At 44.0% G+C, this 25,161-nt stretch overlaps 1 protein-coding gene across 1 annotated transcript in view; it reads left to right on the plus strand.

The window, feature by feature from the left end:
- The window catches only part of LOC137321190 (MOB kinase activator 3B), a 158,963-nt gene that overhangs the window by 77,265 nt on the left and 56,537 nt on the right, over nucleotides 1–25,161 (plus strand). Inside the window, exon 3 of the mRNA XM_067983474.1 lies at nucleotides 14,460–15,033. Coding sequence (XP_067839575.1) covers nucleotides 14,616–15,033 — 418 coding nt within the window. The 5' untranslated portion in view covers nucleotides 14,460–14,615. The remainder of the gene's footprint in view (nucleotides 1–14,459; nucleotides 15,034–25,161) is intronic.

Raw genomic sequence — 25,161 nt, forward strand, 5'->3', positions numbered from 1 at the left:
AACTGGTCTATGCTGGTATTTATGCTCCACATGAGCCTCCTCCCTACTTCATCTCACCCTATCAGCATATCCTTCTATTCCTTTCTCCCTCACATACTTATCTAACTTCCCCTTAAATGCATCTATGCTATTCACCTCAACTATTCCTTGTGGGAGCGAGTTCCACATTCTAACCACTCTCTGGGTAAAGAAGTTTCTCCTGAATTCCCTATTGGATTTATTAGTGCTATCTTATATTTACGGCCCCTAGTTCTGGTCTCCTTGCAAGTGGAAACATCTTCTCTACATCTACCCTATTGAACCCTTTCATAATCTTAAAGACCTCTATCAGGTCACCCTTCAGTCTTCTCTTTTCTAGACAAAAGCGGCCCAACTTGTTTAATCTTTCCTGATTGGTATAACCTCTCCGTTCTGGTATCATCCTAGTAAATCTTTTCTGCACCTTCTCCAGTGCCTCTATATCCTTTTTATAATATGGAGACCAGAACTGTTCACTGTACTGCAAGTGTGGTCTAACCAAGGTTCTATACAAGTTTAACATAATTTCGCTGCAAGACTCTTTTCCTGCAGTAACGATGTCCCTTTAGAAAGATGCTCCCTTTTGGAAGTTAGGACAGTGAGGTTTCCTGAGGGGCCCCACACACAGAAAAAGTTGAAAACCCACTAGTATAAATGTGGCCACTGTCAGGACAAGAATCAGTTGTGTTGGTCAAGGTCTTACTTGGTGCAGGTGTTTCAAGACAATGGCAGAAATCATGTATGCTATTATACCTTGTGGGAAATAATTTTTTTCCCTTCATAATATCCTAGTTATACTGCTCTGTAGGACAACACGAGATTTGATTCTGGCACCCAATGTGCTGCACAACAATCCAAATGAGCTAAGATTTGGTTCTGTAGGCATCTGACTTGAGGCTAATATGTGTTGTGGATTGCATGCTCCATATGATTCAGGCACTGATGTGTAGGATGCCATTGTATTTTGTGATCAATTCTGGACAATCTGCTCCAGCACCCTGAAATTAACAAAAAATTGCAAGGATCAGCATTAATAGCCCAAATTATCAAATTCACTTCTAGTACAAGCTGGGTGGAAATGGAACTGCTTTGGATTCTGGGCAGCAAAAGCATGTGATCTAAAACATGATAGAATTTGCAGGAACTTGTGTGAAAGGTGGAGGAGTTTGTAGTGGTTTCAACAGGAGTGCTGCTTGCAGCTGGGTCCCACTATAGGCACTGTGCAGTTACAATCGATAGTGCACATGTTCGATAAAAGCCATCAACATCCTTGGCATGAAACCTCTTCCCTTTTAAAAATGTGATGAAGCCTGGAGTATAATTTTGTAAGTATGAGGTAAAGTAAAGGGATTAATTGTTTTGCTGCAAAGATTTCATTAAAGTGTAATGGTGTGTAAAATCTTCATAATTTGCCCACTTGAACTATGAAAACACACTGCAGTATATGTTTAGGTTTTGTCCTTCCAAACTTGGGTTGATTTGGAGAGTGTACTGTCTCCAATCTCCAATATCTCCAATAATTGCCACATGCCTTTTTTAGAAGTGTCATTTTCCTGTAATTCCTGTTTAACAATGGTACCCCAGTCTTTGACGCATTCCATTCACTCCTAGTCAGGATTATTTAAACTGTATCTTATGAATCTTGTATTGGTGGCATATGTTTGAGAAAAATAATTCTAGAAGATTAAAGAAAAAGTACCAAAATGTAATTTTTTTCCCCTCTAAGTTGTTTTTCCTGCAGGTGCTGACTCAGACTGCTGTAATTTGTCATGAAGTATAGAGAATCACTTAGTCACGGTGGTCAAGGGTAGAGAGGAAATTGTTTGAGACTGCCCTAGTACTAGTTTCCTCTGCCAGGCTCTCTTAAAGTAAAACATAAATTTAAGAAAAAACACACGTAGAAAGAAACATAGAAACATAGAAAAGATAGGAGCAGGAGTAGGCCATTTGGCCCTTGGAGCTTGCTCCGCCATTCAATATGATCATGGTTGATCCTCTATCTTAATACCATATTCCTGCTCTCTCCCCATACCCCTTGATGCCTTTTATGTCTAGAAATCCATCTATCTCCTTCTTAAATATATTCAGTGACTTGGCCTCCACAGCCTTCTGTGGTAGAGAATTCCACAGATTCATCACCCTCTGAGTGAAGAAATTTCTCCTCATCTCAGTCCTAAATGTCCTGCCCCGTATCCTGAGACTGTGACCCCTCGTTCTAGACCCCCCCAGCCAGGGGAAACAGGCCTAGTCGACCCAATCTCTCCTCATATGACAGTTCTCCATCCCAGGAATCAGCCTGGTGAACCTTGGCTGCACTCCCTCTACGGCAAGTATATCCTTTCTTAGGTAAGGAGACCAAAACTGCACACAATACTCCAGGTGTGGTCTCACCAAGGTCCTTTATAACTCCAGTAAGACATCCTTGCTCCTGTACTCAAATCCTCTTGCAGTGAGGGTGCACATATTACTGAGGGCACATTATAATTCGTGGGAAAGCAAGGGATGAAAATAAAAATTGGATCTTTGCAGAAAACCGAAAAATCTCGGAGTGAATGGTTTGTGTCCAATGTAAACTGTCAAAATGGCTGAGATAGCATTTGCTGTCGCTGCTGTAGTCAATGGACAGACTAGTTTCTCAAAAGGACCTTGGCACCACTTGTTAAAAAAAAGTTTAGAAATAATTCTACAATTTTGTGCAAGCAATAATTTCTTCAGAAATTATTTTCTTCTTCCCCTTCTCCAATAAATGTAGCTTTTTGTACCGCTGTCCAGTTAGCTGTATTACTGCAGTTAAAATGGTAACTGTTCAGTCAGTCATTTTGCTTTGAGTGAAACCAGTGGAATGTGGAGTGTCCTCACTGAATAATGTTTTTTGTGTGAATCCAAGGAAAGTGCCAAATCCCATATTGCAGACATCAGCAAGATTTAAAGTAGATGAGGTCAACAAAGTTTTTTTTTAAAGGGAGTGGGAAGCATCTAAGAATACTCGAGATCTTTAGGTGACTTAGTGCCCATTGAAGTTGAATCTGCTATTCCCCTGGGATCCACCTCTGTTACGTGCTTAAGTCTCTTGATTGGGACTTGAACCTATAACCTTCTGACTCAGAGGTGAGTGCTATCACTGAGTCAAGTCATTGTACTTCAAGTGCTAATATGCCTTTAGCTGGGGACAAACCAGGCCTATTATAGAACAATATACTTACACATGAACATAGGGAAATGTTGGACAGGAAAAGACCAACTGGTCTATCTAGGCTGTTGCATTCAGTAGTTATGCCTTATACATCACAAGACAGACACTCTCTACTCGCCCGTAGACATGTAATCTGTTGAGAGAGGCAAAGTACCAGATAAAATCCCAGGCCAATTAGGGAAGCACATCTGGAAAATTCCTCTTCAACACTTTTAGGTGATCAAAACTAGTCCAGGAGATCACATTGACTCTGATTTATATTTCGGGGTACCTACCTCTTGTAGCTCCTTTTCTTTGGTCTGCAACTTATTTTTTGTAAAATATTCTTCCAAAAATAAATTTAGAAATCAAATCTGAAGTAAAACAAAACTCGCAGCAATCAAAGGGTTAAAGGCATTGAGCTCAAGTTGTACAGCGTATACATTGAACTGATTAACAGAATAATTGCAGATATCTGCTGTGCACGTCAGTTGAAGGTTCACATCCGGCTGATGCCTGAAATGACGGAGTACAGTGTGAAACTGGATTGTCAGCCACAGAAGTTCAGAGTTGAATATTTCATTAAAGTTCAGGGACAGTGTCGAAAATGACAGTGGATTGTGCCCTCATTTACAGTCAACGCATTGTCCTTAACAAAAAAATTGTTTGAAGAAACGTTGCCTTAGGGTGTAGGTTTAGTGTTGGTTACTGTGATATCCCATGGATTAGTGTAAATTTATTTTAACACTGGCAAGTTGAATTTATTTTCTCAGTATAAAGTGGTTGGATTGTGAATATTTGACATACACACCCTTTGACGCTTAATAATTAAGATAATAAACAATGGCTGAGAATGTATTATATTGCTGTTTGGATATCTTGATGCATTGCAACAGCAAAGTGGTTTACACAGTCGCCTAATCCCAGACACTAGTGCAGGTTTGAACACCCTCCCAAATCCAATTCATGCACTCTAGTTCAATTTTTATACCCACCTAAACAGGCAGATGGGGGCTTGGTTTAATGTCTCATCCAAAAACATTGCACCTCCAACAATGCAGCACTCCCTAAGTACTCCCTGATCCCATGCCCTTTTCTAGTTTCTCTCCTTTCTCCCCTCATGCACTCTGACACCCACCTCCTGCTCCCTTGAACTCATTCCCACTAAACTGCTGACCACCCAACTTCCCTTCCTGGCCCCATGTTAGCTAACATTGTAAATGGTTCCCTCTCCTTAGGTATTGTTCCCCTCACTTTCAAAACAGCTGCATCACTCCCCTCCTCAAAAACCCATCTTCAACCCCTCTGTCCTTGCAAATTCTCTGCCCCACCTCCAACCTCCCTTTCCTCTCCAAAGTCCTTGAAGGTGTTGTCATCTCCCAAATCCATGCCCACCTTTCCTGTAATGTTTGAAATTAAAATTCTCATCCTCCTGTTTAAATCCCTTCATTACCATGCTGCTTCCTATCTGTGTGTAACCTCCTCCACCACTACAACAATCCCCCCTGAACTCTATTCCACCAACTGGGACCTCTTGTGCATCCCTCCTTCGCTTTGACCCACCTATTGGCAGCCATGGCTTTAGCCCCCTAGGCTCCATGCTCTGGAATTCTCTCCTGAAAGAAAGAGGAACTTGCATTTACATACCACCTTTCACAACAACCCAAAGTGCTTTACAGCCAATGAAGTACAGTCATTGTTGTAATGTAGGGAATGCAGCAGCCAATTTGCGCACAGCAAGATCCCACAAACAGCAATGTGATAATGACCAGATAATCTGTTTTAGTGATGTTTGTTGAGGGATTAATATTGGCCAGGACACTGGGGAGAACTCCCCTGCTCTTCTTCGAAATAGTGCCATGGGATCGTTTACATCCACTTGAGAGGGCAGACGGTTCAATGTCTCATCTGAAAGACAGCACCTCCGACAGTGCAATATTCCCTCAGTACTGGCACTGGGAACGTCAGCCTAGATTTTGTGTTCAAGTCTCTGGAGTGGGACTTGAACCCACAACCTTCTGACTGTGAGGTGAGTGTGCTACCCACTGAACCACGGCTGACACCTCCACCTCGCGACCTCCCTCTCCTCCCAGATCCTCATTAAAACCCACCAAGCTTTTAGTCACCCCTCCTATTATTTCCTCCTTTGATTATGTCTCTGTGAAGCATCTTAAGGTGTTTTACTACGTTAAAGGTGCTATATAAAATGCAAGTTGTTACCTCCTCCAGCCCTACAACCCTCCCAGATCTCTGCGCCAATTCTGGCCTGTTGCGCATCCCCGATTTTAATCGCTCCACCATTGGTGGCCGTGCCTTCAGCTGCCTGGGCTCTAAGCTCTGGAATTCCCTCCCTAAACCTCTCAGCCTCTAACTCACTTTCCCCCTTTAAGACGTTCCTTAAAACCCACTTCTTTAGCCAAGCTTTTGGTCACCTGTCCCAATATCTCCTTATTGGCTTGGTATCAAATTTTGTTTGATAACACTCTCGTGAAGCGCCTTGGTTCGTTTTACTGTGTTAAAGGCGCTGTATAAATGCAAGTTGTTGTTATTGTTGTTATTGAAGTCTGTGTGGGGCTTGAGGCCCAGCCTAATACTTGAGCCAAGCTGACAAATCTAGAGATTGGAAGATGAAGAGGTTGACTGTATCATTCCAAGCCTCTGATTACATAAATTGGACATTTTCTTTCCACTTTAAATATATTGGTGAATGCAGGAAAATTTAGGTTCACTTAATTGCAGTAAGTGTAGTGTGTTAATCGGATTGGCCTGGGCTATAAGTTATTGCATTACAAATGAATCAATGTGTTGATTTGTACCCAAGTAGACAGGCTTGGCACCACAACAAGACTCAGAGTTGACTATGCTGCGCCAAGAATTACACACATTATATTGAGACAAACATTTTGGAATCAGAATCTACTGCAGTGGAACTTGGTTACTGTCTGAGAATTCACATAAATTAAATATGATAATAAATGGGCACAAATCTAAAGTACTTTTGATTTTTCTGCACATTGTATTCTATACTTGCTTTCACTTTTGCAAAATCGCTGTTCATCTCATTAAAATGAATGGAAACCTCGGAATGATAGTGAAAAATGTTGATCCTCTGGCACTTGCTGCGTCTAAATTCTTTGTGACTAATTTTAGTTTCTAAGTTTTTTCGGCAATATTTTCAATTCCATTCTCCAATGAAGATTCCACAATGCATTTTTGAGTTTGTTTTTGCATAGGGATTATGGTTAACTTGGTTAAAAAAATTAAATTCTCTTTGTACAGAATTTACTTGCTTTCTTGGGTCAAGGTACACTACAAATTAAGTGGTAGCTGCAGTTTGTACCTTTTTTAAGGGTCTAATACCATTTGGAACATTTGAGTTGTGTTACTTGAGGGTTGGGGGCGTTTCATGGCATGAGGCGTAGATTTAGCAGTGGTCTTAGATGCTGATTTTGGACAGTGTGCAGTCCTTGTGGGAGTTTAGGAAGTTGGTGGGTTTCTGGGATGGCCCAAGCTCCTTTTGTGGCAACCTGGGGGTGGGGGGGGGGAAGTGGGGAGGGGTAAGAGGGCATGGTTGAGTTGAGTGTGCTAGCAAATTGGGGGCCCATGTACCTCCCGAGCTCCAGACATTTTCAATGTAAATCCTGCTATTAGATTACATCACAGCTGGCAATAGATCGTCTTGCTGTTAAGAGTGAGAACTATACCCCCTCAACAGAAATGTAACTTTCCCACCTTTATACCGTGTTCCCAGTTGTGTGCTAAACTCCTCTTTCATCCTTAGCTCAGTGGTCGCACTCTCACTTTCTGGGTCAGGAATGTCGAGGATTAAAGCCCCGCTCCAGAACTTGAGCGCATAATTTAGGCTGACACCTCAGTGCCGTTTCAACAGAGTGCTGCCTTGTTGGAGATGCTGTCTGCAGATGTGACCTTAAACTGAAGTTCTATCTGCCTGTTCAGATGGATATGAAAGATCCCATGAGATTATTTGAAGAAGATCAGATGTCCTGGCCAATACTTATCCTTCGACCACAAAAAACAGAATAACTGGTCATTTAACTCATTGCTGTGTGTGGGACCTTGCTGTGCACAAATTGGCTGCTGTGTTTGCCTAAATAATAAGTGACTACACTTAAAATGTAGTTAATTGGCTGTGATACACTTTGGGTCATCTTGAGGATATAAATCCAAGTTTTTTTTCCTTTTCTTTTCTTTTTACACACCACAGTTTACACTCATCCTCAGTTATGGAGCCTGCCAAAAAAAACAAATCAAAATCAGTCAGCTTCACCGTTTAAAGCAAATAAATGAATGGCAAAATTAGAGGAGAACCTACTTGTTCTGATGAGATGTGCAAACTAGCAATTCTAAAGGGATAGATTGTTTAGAAAATACAGAAGGATAATGATTTTCCCCCTCCCCCTTAAAACCCATAGTGCTTTCAGAATATCTCCTTTAAGTTATTTCCTCCTTTTGCTGGCACCTCCTCTGGTCAGATAGACTGGGCAGGAAAACCTGGGCCAATTACTGACCTCCTCATTGCTGTCAGTGCTGGTGCTGCTTCACAATAGGTCAACAGGAGGTCAACTTCTAAAGAAGGAGCTGCCCTGGAAATATTCTCTTTTTGTTTTCCCATTTCATGTCGCATGTTCCATTCTTATCAAGTTCATCTTAGTACAGTGTATTCAAGGGAAGAATATGCATCTGTAGAATTGAATTTGGCTGTTTTATTTCCAAAGAAGTGAAGATAAAGAGGCAGAAATGTCTTGTAAGACCGTTCACTGTTTACACACAGAAGAGTATGTTTCTGAAGCTACAATTCTGTTGCTTTTATCACTTTCATCAAAACTAAGATTTTTTTAAAATGAAAATTGCATTGCAAATAATTAAGTGTTAAATTATGTAAGATTTTGAGCGGCCAAATAGTAAATTATTTCCATTCGTTGGAGAGTTAATAACAATGGGGCATAAAATTAGGATTAGTACATGAGACATAAGGGGTAATTTTTTTCACATTTATTATAATATGGAATGGATTACCATAAGTGACTATTGAAGCTGAGTCAATCATAAGTTTGAGAGAATTAGATAAACACTTGAATTTATTAAAGGATACAGGGAAAGAGCAGGGAAATGTGATTAGATACCTCCGATGGGGGAACCAGTATTGGCACAGGCACGACGGACTGAATGGCCTTGGACTCATTATGATTTCCTTTGCAATAGATCTGGAATCAGTTATCCCACAGTGCCTGAGAGGCAGGTCTGCTCTGCAACAAAGGTCTTCCCAACAGTCTGTTCCAGCAACAGAACCTGCCCGACAGAGCGCTGCTGCCTCAAAGTCAGAGTTCAGACAGTGCAGTTGTTCTGGATCCGAGACCATTTGTAGAAGTTATTCTAAAGGCAATGCTCCTAACCTGTAGGGCTCTTTGTCTCTGAGTTGACCTTTCTGTGTGGAACTAGGCCAAAGCCGATTGGCAAGCCAGCTGGAAAAAATACTTTGTGCTTTTGGAAATATGGGGAAGGAAAGCGAGAAGCATGTCATTTGTTCAGTGGAATCCTCGTATTGTTGCCAATGTATTGGTTTTAATTTTGTAAGTATTGGTAAGCTGTGCCCTAAAGGTTGCATGGTTTTACACTCCTGCAGCTGAACTTCTATTTCAATTGGCACTTCATTGATTACCTGTCAGGAGTTAAAAAGCAGCCTTTACTTAATGATTGGTGTAAATACATTGATTTTTTTTATTTTATTAGGTTTTATACCCTGTTTAAGAATCTGTTCTTATGTGCAACAGGCATGTGATGTATCTATTACAAGAATAAAAAATAATCAAGCAATCCTTGAAAGATTTGACAGCAGAAATGTGTGGCTGATAATTCCTGCATATCATTGTCTTTTCTTACTAATGATCTGAATTTTCTTCCTTGCCCCTCTCCTTCTGTCTTGAAAGTGTTGATCCTCACTTGGGGAAGTGTTGCACAGGCTGTTCTCCGATGCATCATCCACATGGCCGTTATTTGTGTATTAACCTTGATTGTGAGTGTAGGTATGCTCTAGGATCACATGGGGGTGTCACCGCCCAGCCCAGTTCACACCTGCCCTGATGTGCCAATCACAGGATAGCAATTAAGGGGTTGAAGGGATATGGGAATCGGAGGTGTAAATGTGATTAGAACTCTTAGATGCTGAGAGGATGTTTCCTCTGGCTGGAGAGTCTAGAATTAAGGGGCATAGTCTCAGGATAAGGGATCGGTCATTTAAGACTGAGATGAAGAGGAATTTCTTCACTCAGAGGGTTGTGAATCTTTGGAATTCTCTACCCCTGAGGGCTGTGGATGCTCAGTCATTGAGTATATTCAAGGCTGAGATCGATAGATTTTTGGATCCTGGGGGAATCAAGGGATATGGGGATTGGGCGGGAAAGTGAAGTTGAGGTCAAAGATCAGCCATGATCTGATTGAATGGCGGAGCAGGCTCGAGGGGCCGTATGGCCTACGCCTGCTCCTATTTCTTATAATTCTTATTTGCACGTGTGGAGAGTAAATGCTGACACTGAATTGTGGGGCCGAATGGCCTGATTCCGTATTGTATCTTCTATGTATTTCTATGTAAATATAAAAGAAGCTCCCCTGATAGGTCAGCAAATTTTTCTCGTGAGTGTCTACGTCACACAGACCAGGAAGATTCCAAGTTTATCTCCGGGCTTTGAGTTAGCAGATCACAGCTAAGGCGGCAGAGGTGCTACAATTATCCTCAGCGTTCCTGAGTTAGGGAGAAGAACTTTGGCCAGGATTCCTGCTCCTGGTTGCTATCTACTGACCCTTGCTGCAAATGCATGTTGGGTGAGGACAGGATTTGGTTTGGCTGTAATGCTTGGAATTGCCCTGTTTCCGTTCATGTCCCTCCGTTAGCAGCACAGCGAACTGTCCCACAGAGCAGGAGCAGAAGCCTGCAACATTTGCACAAGTTTGCTGAGAAGCAGCAGGATCAGTGTTTGGGAAGTTTGCTGAGCATCAGCAAACTTCCCAAACACTGATCCTGCTGCTTCTCAACACAGGGGATCACTTTATTGCTGCCAAATGATGTGGAACAACAAATTGGTAATGAAAGCTGACACTTCACAAACCTGTGGGTTGAAATGGCACAGTGTGATTTTTAGAAACCAATGCATTAATGCTTTCATCCAAAATTCCTTTGCCCCCTATCATAACAGAGGCATTTAAAATAAATGGGTTCATCGCGGTAATACAATTCAACACTGGAGGGTCACAGCAAAAGAAGGAAGCGAAACATAGGTGTGCTATTATTCTTAAAATATGTGTACTAAACTGCAATGAGTTTGATTTTTGTGATGCAAGGATAAATCTCTTTATGGGAACCTGATCTTTCTGTTGGTATGTAACACAAAATGCTGTGAAATTTCTCAGTTTGTGTGGAGGCAACATATGGACTTGTTCAAAGACGCTGAACTTTTGAAGGAGGCATGTTAGTATTTCAAGAGCAGCAGCAAGTACCTCAGTAAATATTTTGCAGAAGAGCACAGAAAGTTCTCCGATTGAGGAAGCACTGAGTAGATTAGCAGTCTCTGCCATCGCTTTGACTCTGATATTATTTCACAGGCCAGTTGGCAGGAAGTGGCCATTTGCCAGTATGTGGGTTATAAACAGGCAGGGCAAGTGTACCAGGCTGAGTCCCATTGTTTTGAGATTATCCACACAATACTCCTGAAAAAACTATCTGTTTTTAATTCTGGATTATTTCAGGGTAGAATGTAGAGACTTGAGTTTTTTTATAACATTGCATTTTCTGAAGAATGATCCAGACCAGAATATTTGGCATAGAATCCATAAACATAGCTGATATTTCTGGCTATATGTAGGTGAATTGGCATTCTTTTTAATATATTCACCCCACGCCCAATCCTTGAAAATGACAAGTTACTTCACAGACCTCTTTCTGTTGCTATGTAACCAGCTGTCAAAGGTCAAGGATGGCATGAATTAATTGCATCTTTTTTATTTTTTTTTCTCTTAGGGGGAGGATTAATTGAAGAACCAAGGTGAATGGTCAAAGTCCATAGTGCAGGCTACCATCAAGTTGGAAAAGAATAAAAGAGATGAGATAAATCATGAAATAATGATTTAAATATTGTCAAACCTGAGTTTTAAAGGCTTGATGATCTTGGGCAAAAGCAAAGTCTGCAGGAAGTAAGGAGGCCACAGTTTTGAGGTGTTTGGAAAGTATGTATAGACACCAGCCATCAGCGTTTGAAGCAAGTAATCGGTTTCTGGGGTTTGGCCCACCTGGACACATATCAATGTTTTTTTTAATTTGTTCATGGGATGTGGGCGTCGCTAGCGAGGCCGGCATTTATTGCCCATCCCTAATTGCCCTTGAGAAGGTGGTGGTGAGCCACCTGCTTGAACCGCTGCAGTCCGTGTGGTGAAGGTTCTCCCACAGTGCTGTTAGGTAGGGAGTTCCAGGATTTTGACCCAGCGACAATGAAGGAACGGCGATATATTTCCAAGTTGGGATGGTGTGTGACTTGGAGGGGAACGTGCAGGTGGTGTTGTTCACATGTGCCTGCTGCCCTTGTCCTTCTAGGTGGTAGAGGTCACGGGTTTGGGAGGTGTCTCCTAACTGAGTCCTATTGCAGCTGTTAGTGATTCCGCCTACCCATGGCATCATTTAATGGAGCAACTGAAGTCATGTAGGAGCAGTGCTGGGGGCTGGGGAGGAGAGAAGAGGGCAGAACTAAATAGTGGTGCTTTGTGAAGGTAGGAAAAGAGGGGAGAAGCTAGGAGTAGTGCTTTGCGGGGGCGGGGGATGATAGAAAGTGTCAGCATTAATAAGGGGGGTGGGATAGAGTGCCAGAATGAACTGAGGCGGGGGAGGAGAAGAGTTTTTAAAAATTTATGCATTCATGGGGTGTGGGTGTCGCTGGCGAGGCCAGCATTTATTGCCCATCCCTAATTGCCCTTGAGAAGGTGGTGGTGAGCCGCCTTCTTGAACTGCTGCAGTCCATGTGGTGAAGGTTCTCCCACAGTGCTGTTAGGTAGGGAGTTCCAGGATTTTGACCCAGCGACGATGAAGGAACGGCAATATATTTCCAAGTCAGGATGGTGTGTGACTTGGAGGGGAACGTGCAGGCGGTGTTGTTCCCATGTACCTGCTGCCCTTGTTCTTCTAGGTGGTAGAGGTCGTGGGTTTGACTGGTGCTGTCGAAGAAACCTTGGCGAGTTGCTGCAGTGCATCCTGTGGATGGTACACACAGTGCCAGAATGAACTGGGAGACTGGAGGAGGAGGGTGTGTTTCTGTACAGGGTGGGGAGTTGGAGGGAGTACAGTGTGTCTGTAAACTCGATCTCAGGGAGAGGTTCAAGGTGGGAGAGTGACGGTTGAGGTAACTTGGGGGTGGGGGGTGGGGGGTAATGGTTTGGTTGGTCTGTTGGTGAAAAACAAAATGCAATTTGGTTTAAGATTTAAAAGTATAACAGTTATTAATCAGAATGCACTGCCAGTTGCTGCAGAGTGGGAGCAGAATTTGTGCACAACTTTGCTGTATTAAGTCGGGGTGGGGAGGGACTGTATCCCAACTTCCCTCCTCCCTCGTCCTCACCAGTTCTGTCTCCAAACTATTTTTTTTAAAGTACAAGGACCGTCCTAAACTAATTTATATAAAAAAACTAAAAGCTCCTCGGCCTCTTTTTCACACTAAATTATTCTGGGTTTTGTTCCATTGAAATCTGATTCGCTTCATCTAGTTGTCTGGTTTGGCTTCTTGTTGTGTTACAAGGGAACGGTGTGTGTGACTAGAAGAATTTATGTTTAAAAAAAGCTTGTTCTAACTCGTATACCTCACCCTCATTATGAGGCTGCCGGGCCTTGACTGCCAATCTATTTTATGTTCTCTTTTAGCACTTTCACCATAGTATGAGATCTTGTTATGGGCTGCAGACTGCTGGTCACCCAGGGATAGCATGTGATGAAACTACAGTGTAGTCTAATTGATGTAAGCTGACATCTCACTGGCTCTTTGGTTTTGAATTACTTTAATGTGGGCTGACAGAGAATAGCGCAGCCTCCCAGATGTCATGACTCAGCACCCTGTGAAGAATGGGTTGTGTTGAAAACGAATCTCGCGCTCTTCATCAAAAAGTATACACACTGAGAGTTTTGGATGATAATATGGATTACTTGCCTAAATAGCACAGAATGTGAATAAAACAGTACAAAGTGCTGCTTTCAAATAGCGGAGAAGGGAAATTGTGATGTAATTAAGTAAAATGGGACGTTGGAGACCAGCTGCTTACCTTGACTATCAGTTACGAGTGAGCTCAACGGAGCAAAGAAAAGCTGTACAGAAGCTTTGTCCACGTAAGGTATTACGCCAGATGATGGGTGACACTCACTGCTGTAAAGCTGCAATTATAAGAACAGTTAGACAGTGTACAATCAAACATCCTTTATAAAAGATTAATGTAGCTGACCTGCTATAATATAATTGTTTTTCTAGATTTGTTGAATACTTCTTGGCTGGTGGAAGTTCAAACTATGAGAACCAAGACCATTGCTTATTGATATCTTAAAACAGGGAGGAGAAGCTTTTGCACTCCCAGTTTCATGTGTCTGAAGGAGATCCATCAACTTCTCCCTCTCCCCTCATCCCATCCGCCACGGTTTGAGACTGGAGCATTTAAGAAACCTGTAGCTGGGTATCACTTCTGGAATTTCACCAACGTTGAACTCTGAGTGCTGCTTGTGCACAAACTGGTGAAGGCCTATTATATATATTCTGCTAACAGATTTAGTCCCAAGTGTTTTGTATGAGATTTAACAAGGACTTTTAAAAATCCTATGTCTTAAACACTGCAGTTTGAATAGTAAAATGAAAGCTCCCATCCTTTAATTGGAACAAAATTTACATATGCAATTTTAAAAAAATTTTTTTTAATTGTTCAAATATTGTTCCAGGTGCTGCTTCAGTTTTTCTGCTAATAAGTAGTGATAATAATTAGTCTGTGGTTGCTCACTGTTTGAATCTCAGTGAATGTTGCACCAGACTGCGATGGTTTGAAAATTTCAGCTTGTGTCCTAATTCTTTTTCATTTGAATAAAGCTCTTGGCTTATCTATTTTAAAGGATACAGTTGCTACACAACCATGTAGTAGTAAGTGGGAATTTAAACACATGCTAAAAATAAGTTGTACTTTTAATAACATTTTTATTTTAATCTATTTTTTCCCCCACCTCCCCTACCCCACTCCTCAGACAGGAAAAGACAGTCACCTCAACAAGCTACTGGAAGTAAAAGACAGAAGCAATTTGGGCACTTGCTGATAATTGGACCAAGAAATCATAGAAGACGTAAAGTTGGTAAAGTGTGGCTGTTCTGAGTTTATCGGGTGAGCCAACTGACATCTGATCATGTCAATAGCTTTGAAACAGGTGTTCAATAAGGACAAGACTTTTCGGCCAAAGAGGAAATTTGAACCCGGCACTCAGAGGTTTGAACTCCATAAGAAAGCACAGGCCTCTTTGAGCTCAGGAGTGGACCTGAAGGGGGCAGTACAATTGCCTAATGGTGAAGACCTTAATGATTGGATTGCTGTTCATGTGGTGGACTTCTTTAATCGCATTAATCTGATCTATGGGACTATATGTGAGTTCTGTACTGACAGGAGCTGCCCTATCATGTCAGGAGGACAGAAGTATGAGTACCGGTGGCAAGATGATCACAAATACAAAAGACCCACTGCACTCCCAGCTCCACAGTACATGAGCCTCTTGATGGATTGGATTGAAGTCCAAATCAACAATGAAGAAATCTTCCCAACAAGCATTGGTGAGTCACCTTTAACTTCAGGGGATGGAATGCATTATACCAGCAGAATATCGGGCAATTCTAACCTAACCCACCCGATGGGATCGGGTGCAATGCTCGTTTTACACCCTGTCCAATTTTACTCTCCATTGAAGTCACGGGAGAGTAATATTGGGCGGAGTGTAAAACCACCGTTGCATCTGATCCTGTGGGTTTCCCACCCACGAGATAGGTTAAAATTGGCCATTGCCTCTGGGCACAGCCTAGCTTTTCTGACTGACATTATGTCGAAATAATGAATAGAAAGTTGTGGGCAGCTCCCACTGTTTTCTGATCTGTGTGATCACTGGGTGAAGCTCCCGCCAGTAGCATGCATTTCTAAAATCAGTCCTTGCATCTAAAATGTCTTAGTTCTGTACATTTGTTTGAACAGTTAAATACTCCCAAAGCTATTACAGTGCACCAGTTGAGAGTTTTGATGTACGGTATTTGAGCAATGATGGGCATGAGGTGGGTGAGTAGAATGGGATGCAACTGACGATAGGCAGCAGGTTCCAAAGCCAAGTTTCTGATTATCCAATCCATTAAATTTAAAAATTGTTTGAAATCTTGCGCTTTGCTGGATGCAGTGGGTTTCTTGAACATCGAGTAATTAGTAGGCAAATTCAGAAATTGATTTTAAATAAATGCAGATAGGCGTCACAGCGGTGAAAGAATTGGAATTTGAGTATACAGTTGATAAAATCTTAATTGGAAAAGTAATGGGAGATTTCTGACATGGCTATCTTGAATTCTAATTGATTCTTTCATGTCTCTGTCTTGGATGCGAGAGATCGGAGCCGTGTCACATAACTCATCACGTTCTCTTCAATTGAAAATTGAGGACGTTTGGCAATTGTATAGAATACAGGAATTGTATAAGATGGAGTATGACAAACTAGTAGCTGTGTTGTAGTGTGACCTGTTGTGTTATCAGCATAGGAACAGGAGAAGGCTATTCAGCCCCTCTTGCCTGTTCCGCCATTCAATTAGATCATGGCTGATCTGTGTCTATTTACTGTAACATAAAGTTTGTCTTTTATCCCTGGGGTACCAAGTTGCTTATCTGTATTTTTAAACATTGTACTACTTTATGTACAGTCTATTGAGAATAAATTTGAATACTTTTTAAAAACGGGATCAGTTTTGTGAAATGTAACATTAAACAACTTGATGTCTGTCCACGGGGTGTCATAGCTAGGATGATACTGGGTGCTTGTAGAATTCAGTAAGCATTCCTTCACTCTGATTTGAAGCTTCATTTCAGACTCCCTCTGAGTCCCAACTAGCAAATGTATAGGAGTTCTGTGTCCTGTGCCCGCTGTCGTTTAGAACAATCCTGTTGCTAATGTATTAATAAACATTATTAATAAACAGTTAGTCTGGGCTAAAAACACCAAATCAAGCGTTATTTTTAGATTTTAAAACATGAAGCAGTTTGGGCGATGTGAGGACATCGTTTCAACAGGTTGCAAGCCTTGAAATGTGAAAAATAAATCTCACAGCAGATTAAAGCTGCAAGACCTGTGCATGGTGTACTTCAAACTTGTCCATAGATTCGGCATTGATCATCTACTGCCCCTACCTAAGTAATTCATTCAAATACCGAGTCCTCCTATGCTGTAGGAAACTGTACTTGCCAATTCATATTGGAACTATTAATCACTGACATGGGAAGAGTTGAGATGCCTTGAAGCTATCTTTATCATGGACTGCTTTACTTAGTCAATTCATTTGATATTCAACACTGTACTTCAGAGTTTTGATGCTGGCATCCTTTATTGTTTAAAGAGGCAATGTTTTCAAGCTCAGTAAGGTAGAAAAGTAAACAGTTGCAAAATGCATTACTGTGTGATGCACTGGTTTAGTATTCTGATATTTTCTGTCTTGGACCTGGATTTGAGTGGAGCCCAAACTGACGAGATGAAAATCTATCTCTATTGGTTATAAGGAATGCATTCATAAGAAAGAATGAAATGCATTCAACAACAATTTACATTTATATGGCCCCTTTAAGGTTAAAAAAAATGTCTTAAAGCACTTCACAGAGGCATAATCAGACAAAAATTGGCGCCGAGCTAAAGAAGCTTGGTCAAAGAGGTGGGCTTTAAGAAGGGTCTCAAAGGAGGAGAAGGAGGTAGAGAGGTTTAGGGAGGGAATTCCAGAGTGTGGGGCCTAGACGACTGAAGGCATGGCCACCAATGGTGGGGCGAAGGGAGGGGCGATGCAGAAGAGCTTGGAGTCAGGGACGGAGAGTTCAGTGGGTGGGTGGATGGGGGTGGGGGAGTTGGGCTGGAGGAGGTTATAGAAATGGGGAGGGGCAAGGCCTTGAAGCGAGTTAAACACAAGGATGAGAATTTTAAATTGGAAGTTAATGTGGATCCACAAGGACCAGGGTGATGGATGAGTGGGACTTGGTGCAGGTTAGAATACGGACAGCAGACTTTTGGATGAGCTGAAGTTTACGGAGCGTGTGGTTCTGTCAGTGTGACCTGGCCCTGGGACAGAAGAGGAAACAAATGTAAAAATATGGAATGAGAGTGTCACCTGGCTCATCAAGCCTACTGTTTCCCCATATTTTTGTTTGGCCATGGACACCACTGCACACATTTAATCACCTGGGGGAAAGCTCTGCGTAAATAATCTTCAACAGGTAATCAAACAAAACTGCATAATATATTTTGTCACATCTCAGCTATTTAGTCCTGACCTACTGCTCATCACTGAACTTCTCCCCTCCCACCCCCCAACAAATTGCAGAAGTGGAAGAACCATTGCGTTCCCTTGTATTTCAGGTTTCTCTCCTCCACCCCTCAGGATGTTTCTGGGGTGCGTTTCCCTCAGGGTGTTACTGGGGTGCGTTTCCCTCAGGATGTTATTGGGGTGCGTTTCCCTCAGGGTGTTACTGGGGTGCGTTTCCCTCAGGATGTTACTGGGGTGCGTTTCCCTCAGGATGTTTCTGGGGTGCGTTTCCCTCAGGGTGTTACTGGGGTGCGTTTCCCTCAGGATGTTACTGGGTGATACGGAGGTGCGTTTCCCTCAGGGTATTACTGGGGTGCGTTTCACTCAGGATGTTACTGGGTGATACGGAGATGCGTTTCCCTCAGGGTGTTTCTGGGGTGCGTTTCCCTCAGGGTGTTACTGGGGTGCGTTTCACTCAGGATGTTACTGGGTGATACGGAGGTGCGTTTCCCTCAGGGTGTTACTGGGGTGCGTTTCACTCAGGATGTTACTGGGTGATACGGAGATGCGTTTCCCTCAGGGTATTACTGGGGTGCGTTTCCCTCAGGATGTTACTGGGGTGCGTTTCCCTCAGGATGTCACTGGGGTGCATTTCCCTCAGGGTATTACTGGGGTGCGTTTCCCTCAGGGTGTTACCGGGGTGGGTTTCCCTCAGGATGTTTCTGTGGTGCGTTTCCCTCAGGGTATTACTGGGGTGCGTTTCCCTCAGGGTGTTACCGGGGTGGGTTTCCCTCAGGATGTTACTGGGGTGCGTTTCCCTCAGGATGTCACTGGGGTGCGTTTCCCTCAGGGTGTTACTGGGGTGCGTTTCCCTCAGGGTGTTACCGGGGTGGGTTTCCTTCAGGATGTTTCTGTGGTGCGTTTCCCTCAGGGTATTACTGGGGTGCGTTTCCCTCAGGGTGTTACTGGGGTGCGTTTCCCTCAGGATGTTACTGAGGTGCGTTTCCTTCAGGATGTTTCTGGGTGCCTTTCCCTCAGGGTATTACTGGGGTGCGTTTCCCTCAGGATGTTTCTGGGGTGCCTTTCCCTCAGGGTATTACTGGGGTGCGTTTCCCTCAGGGTGTTACTGGGGTGCGTTTCCCTCAGGATGTTACTGGGGTGCGTTTCACACGGTGATACAGAGGTGCGTTTCCCTCAGGGTATTACTGGGGTGCATTTCCCTCAGGGTGTTACTGGGGTGCGTTTCCCTCAGGATGTTACTGGGGTGCGTTTCCCTCAGGATGTTTCTGGGGTGCCTTTCCCTCAGGGTATTACTGGGGTGCGTTTCCCTCAGGGTGTTACTGGGGTGCGTTTCCCTCAGGATGTTACTGGGGTGCGTTTCACACGGTGATACAGAGGTGCGTTTCCCTCAGGGTATTACTGGGGTGCATTTCCCTCAGGGTGTTACTGGGGTGCGTTTCCCTCAGGATGTTACTGGGGTGCATTTCACACGGTGATACGGAGGTGCGTTTCCCTCAGGGTGTTACTGGGGTTCGGTTCCATGTGGGCCGGTTGACTTCTTGACGCCACCCACGTGTAATTAGTCACGTGTGAGCTTTAACAGTAAGTGTTTTTCTGCAGGCTCTGCATCCACATAGGAGGAGTGTGGCACAGCCAAACCCAAACTTTGTCTCACCAACACCCATACACTCCAGACATCCAGCAGGGGCTTACCGGATAGTGGTCAGGAGCAGAAACACTGGTCATTTTTTTACCCCCTTCCCTAACCTAGGGTGTTGAGACCAATTGTGCTGCCTCTACCCATCCCACATCCAAGATCATCTAACTGTGCACAGCCTGAAAATCCAATCTGTGAGCCCCCCCCACCCCACCTTAACTGGATATAGCTCAGCTACTTACTGGATAAACTCGATAAAAGCCAAGAAGAAAGCTCTGAGAAAACGGTACAAAGCAGGAAATTAGAAATGCATGTAACAAGGGTAATACAGTAATCATGGGGGACTATATATAGTCCATATAGATACATATACATATACATATACATATAACCCTACATATAGATGGGGCAAAACAAATTAACACTAATACTGTGGAGGACGAATTCCTCGAATGTATATGAGATGGCTTTCTAGTAAAGGAGCTCTTAGGGAAGAGTGACCATAATATGATAGAATTCTTCATTAAATTTGAAAGTGATGTAGTTCAATCCAAAACTAGGGTCTTAAATATAAACAAGGGAAACTACGAAGGTATGAGGCGCAAGTTGGCTGTGGTTGATTGGGGAACCACATTAAAAGGTGTGACGGTAGACAGGCAATGGCTAGCATTTAAAGAATTAATACCTAATTTGCAACAAATATATATTCCTTTAAGGCACAAAAACCCAACAGGAAAAGTGGTCCAACCGTGGCTAACAAGAGAAATTAAAGATAGTTTTAAATCAAAGTAAGAGGCATATAAAGTTGACAGGTAAAGCAGTAAGCCTGAGGATTGGGAGCATTTTAGAATTCAGCAGGGGAGGACCAAGAAATTGATAAAGAAATGAAAACTAGAATATGAGAGTAAACTAGCGAGAAACATAAAAACAGACTGTAATAGCTTCTATAGGTATGTAAAAAGGAAAAGACTAGCAAAGACAGAGATGGGAGAATTTATAATGGGGAATAAGGAAATGGCAGAGAAATTAAACAAATACTTTGGGGCCGATTTTCGGATGGCCAAGTGGGTGCATTGGGGGAGGGGTGGCTCCTAAAATGGCGGAATCCCGGAGCGGGTCCGGAGCCCGGCTCCAACCCACTGACTTCCGGGTTCCCCAGTGACGCGTTCGGGTGCGTGCACAGCTCCCGCATGCGGGACTCCCACCAGCAATTAAAGCCGGCGGGATGCTGCTTTACATAGTTATTTAGATACTTGAGGTACTTGACAGACCTCATTGAGTGGAAATTTTGGCAGGGGTGCAATTTTGAAGGATCCTCAGCATGTTTCCCATGCTGTGGGAAACACTCCCTGTTGGAGTAGACGTGTTTCAGCCAGCAGCCAGTGAGAGATGCAAAGGATTATTTGACAGGTGGGGAGAACACCTCATTTATTGCACCAGGGCACTCTGTCACTTCAGACAAAGTTTTGGCTGCAAAACCTTTGTCATTCCACTCAAAATTATTAATTTATACCCTAAACTCTGCTGTGCAAACACATTTACCTACTTTGCGGACCCCCTCAAAATCACACCGACAGGATGGGGGGCCATTGCTGCATTCATCACTCCATCCGAGGACGAGCAACATCACCAGCTTCGCCAGGCACTCCGTCCACCTCCGCCACGTGGAGCCCACAACACAGTGCTGCGCCGCAGGCACCTGCACAAAATAGTCGTGCAACTACACATACACCCACTGTAGAGTGACCCAATGGGTGGCATCAAGTGTGGGTGTTCATGGTGAACCTCATGAAAGGGACTTATTACACAAGCCAGTCAAGAATGGCCAAGACGTGGCAGTAGTGGTGACAATAATAATATTTAATGTGCCATTAACAAAAATCAAATATAAATAAAAAACATGACAAACCGTCAAACACTCTTGTGCATCCTCCCCTTTGTGCTCACAAAACCTTCGCCTTACGCTTACGAGTACTCCTGCATGGTGCTTCCGCTGTGACTGCAGCAGAGGTAGTGGCAGGTTGCTCTTATTCATGCCCTGACCGATTAGATGCTTTGGGCCTACGTCCTCTGGGTTTCGGTGCCCGTGAGGGCCCCTCCAAAGACTGCTCCACCTGCACCTGTGCAGGGGCAGACTCGGCCACCTGGAGAGGAGGCAGCATTGCAGGTACTGGTTAAGAGGAGGGTAGCGGGTGAGATGTGGGGGCGCTTTGAGTGGCGTCCCCACTTCCATGTCCCCTTTCGCCATCATCCCTCTGCTGGGCCAGGCCCACATCACTCCTACCACCCTGCTAGACGACAGTTTGGAGGACATGTGTGAAGCCTTACAAGGCCAGTGCCAGAGTATCTGCCTGCCTGTTTAAGGCGGCAGAAGGTTGCTCACCCTGAGTCCGAAGGGCCATTGTCAGAGCCTCAATGGACTCATTAGTGAGCCGTGCTTGAAGCTCGATGGAGGCTAGCCTTCCCTCCATTGCAGACATTCCCACACTTATACCCGCGACACTATCTCAGAGATGCCCTCACATCCCTGTGACAGTATCTCAGAGGTTCACTCCTGTACCTGTGCCACCATTCCACTCATGCAGGAGTTGGACTCTTCCATCCTCTGCGTGATTGTGGACAGTGCGCGTGGCACTTGTTCCAGCACCTCGCAAATGCGCTGCAGCCCCTCGATCATTCTCCTTTTCATGGATGGCCTCAGGGTTCAACATCTGTGTCCAGCTGAGCAGAGCCTGGAGAAGAGTGCTCCCACCGACGCGGACTTTCCACAGCTGCCCTTGCCACCAGTGTCTGCTCGTGCTCACATGTGTGTGGTGACTCACCATGTGCGACCCCAACTAAGTGAGGACGGGGACCCACCGAGGTGTGTGTATCTGCGCTGGTGGATGGCTTGCTCAGATGTGACGGTGCCCCCTCAGAGGCCGGCTGGTCCTCTGAGGAATCGCCCTCCGCCGTCACGGCTGTCGCTGAAGGCCCTGTAAGAGAACAGAAGGCAATATTATGCATGATGACAGATGTTGAGGTGCTGAAGATGGCAAGGCACGTTAACATCATTTGCTATTGTGAGTGCTGAATGTTAAAGTTCTGTTACCAGCCGTTTGTCGGGTGCCAGTCTCGGCGTCCCTGACGGACAGGCACTTGAGGGTGCGGCTTAGTTCCAGAGCCTCCTGCTCCGTGTCTGTGAGGACAACCAGATGTTGCGGCCCCCCTCTGGTCTTCGCCTTCTCCCGTGCATTCTGGTCTCTCTTCTCCTATAAGGGGAGAAAGTAGAGAGGCGTGAGTGAGGGATGGTGACGTGGCCAACCACTGAATGCATTGGTTTGGGTGAGGCTTACCGTGAAAGAGATGCATCAGAGGGTGAGTATGAGACAGAGCCATGACATTGTATGAGGATTGGGTTGGGTGGTAGTGGTGGGGTGAATACTGGGGAGTTGAGTAAGTGCAGGTAAGTTGAGGATGAGCTTTGAGTGGGTGTGAGGAGTGATGTGATAGAGTAGTGTTGGCAGTGCAGAAGGAGTTGTGGGGTGGGGGCAGTGATGTGGAAGACAGAGTATAGGAGAATGAGTAAGTGTACTCACTTTGGCTGACCTAGTTAGGTCATTGAAGCGCTTCCTGCACTGGATCCATGTGCGGGAGACGTTGCTGCTGCTGGTGACCTATTCTGCCATCTCGAGCCTGGCCTTCTTGGTGGCAGAGACAGGCCACCTCCTCCCGTCCGCCGGGTAGAAAATATTCCTCCTCCTCACCCCATCCAGTAGGACCTGGAGTGAGGCATCGGTAAATCTGGAAGCAGCCTTTCCCCTGGTCTGCTCCATTCTATAATTTTGGCTCTTTACTGCAGGAGCAGCATTGGAGGACTGCCCCTTTAAATAGGGATCCTCCAGCTGACAGCCTGTGATGCGGGTGTGCAGTCTGCCCGCTGCGCAGGTTGACGACGGGAAACCCGGAAGCCGCGGTAAGTGCCTTCAGTTTGACCGCGTTTGCGTGGGGAACGGACCGGGTCTTTGCGTCTGTCTTCACGGAAGAAGACCAAAAAACCTCCCAGAAGTACTAGAGAACCAAGAGTCTGGTGAGAATGAGGAACTGAAAGAAATTAGTATTAGTAAAAAAATGGTACTAGAGAAATTAATGGAACTGAAAGTCAATAAATCCCAAGGACCTGATGGTCTACATCTCAGGGTTTGGAAAGAGGTGGCTATAGAGGTAGTGGATGCATTGGTTGTCATCTTCCAAAATTATATAGATTCTGGAATGGTTTCTGCAGATTGGAGGGTAGCAAATGTAACCCCAACTATTTAAGAAAGGAGGGAGAGAGAAAACAGGGAACTACAGACTGTTAGCCTGACTTCAGTAGTAGGGAAAATGCTAGAATCTATTATAAAGGATGTGATAACAGGACACTTAGAAAATAATAATAGGATTTGGCAGAGTCACCATGGATTTATGAAAGGGAAATCATGTTTGACAAACCTATTAGAGTTCTTTGAGGATGTAACTAGTCGAATAGATAAGGGGGAGCCAGTGGATGTGGTGTATTTGGATTTTCAGAAGGCTTTCGATAAGGTCCCACACAGGAAGTTGGTGAACAAAGTTAGAACACATGGAATTAGGGGTAATATACTGGCATGGATTGAGAATTGGTTAACAGACAGAAAACAGAGATTAGGAATGAAAGGGTCTTTTTCAGGTTGGCAGACTGTGAATAGTGGGGTACCTCAGGGATCAGTGCTTGGGCCCCAGCTATTCACAATCTATATCAATGATTTGGATGAGGGGACCAAATGTAATATTTCCAAGTTTGCTGATGACACAAAACTAGGTGGGAATGTGAGTTGTGAGGAGGATACAAAAAGGCTTCAAGGGGATATAGACAGGCCGAGTGAGTGGGCAAGAACATGGCAGATGGAATATAATGTGGAAAAATGTGAAGTTATCCACTTTGGTAGGAAAAACAGAAATGCAGAGTATTTTTTAAATGGTAAGAGATTGGGAAATGTTGATGTTCAAAGGAACCTGGGTGTCCTTGTACATGAGTCACTGAAAGCTAACATGCGGGTGCAGCAAGCAATTAGGAAGGCAAATGGTATGTTGGCCTTTATTACAAGTGGATTTGAGTACCGGAGTAAAGATGTCTCACTGCAATTATATAGGGCCTTGGTGAGACCGCACCTGGAGCATTGTGTACAATTTTGGTCTCCTTACCTAAGAAAGGATATACTTGCCATAGAGGGAGTGCAACGAAGGTTCACCAGACTGATTCCTGGGATGGTGGGACTGTCATGTGAGGAGAGATTAAGTAGGCTAGGCCTGTATTCTCTAGAGTTGAGAAGAATTAGAGGTGATCTCATTGAAACATACAAAATTTTTACAGGGCTCAACAGGGTAGATGCAGGGAGGATGTTTCCCCTGGCTGGGAAGTCTAGATCCAGGGGTCACAGTCTCAGAATAAGGGGCAGGCCATTTAGGACTGAGATGAGGAGAAATTTCTTCATTCAGAGGGTGGTGAATCTTTGGAATTCTCTACCCCAGAGGGCTGTGGAGGCTCAGTCATTGAGTACATTCAAAACAGAGATCGATAGATTTCTAGATATTAAAGGCATCAAGGGATATGGGGATGGTGCAGGAAAATGGCATTGAGGTAGAAGATCAGCCATGATCTGATTGAATGGCAGAGCAGGATCGAGGGGCCGGATGACCTACTCCTGCTCCTATTTCTTATGTTCTTATGTAAATAATATTTGATCATCTCAGTCTATAGGTATCCCTATAAC

Source organism: Heptranchias perlo, chromosome 4, assembly GCF_035084215.1.
Source record: "Heptranchias perlo isolate sHepPer1 chromosome 4, sHepPer1.hap1, whole genome shotgun sequence".
Classification (NCBI taxonomy): Eukaryota; Metazoa; Chordata; class Chondrichthyes; order Hexanchiformes; family Hexanchidae; genus Heptranchias; species Heptranchias perlo.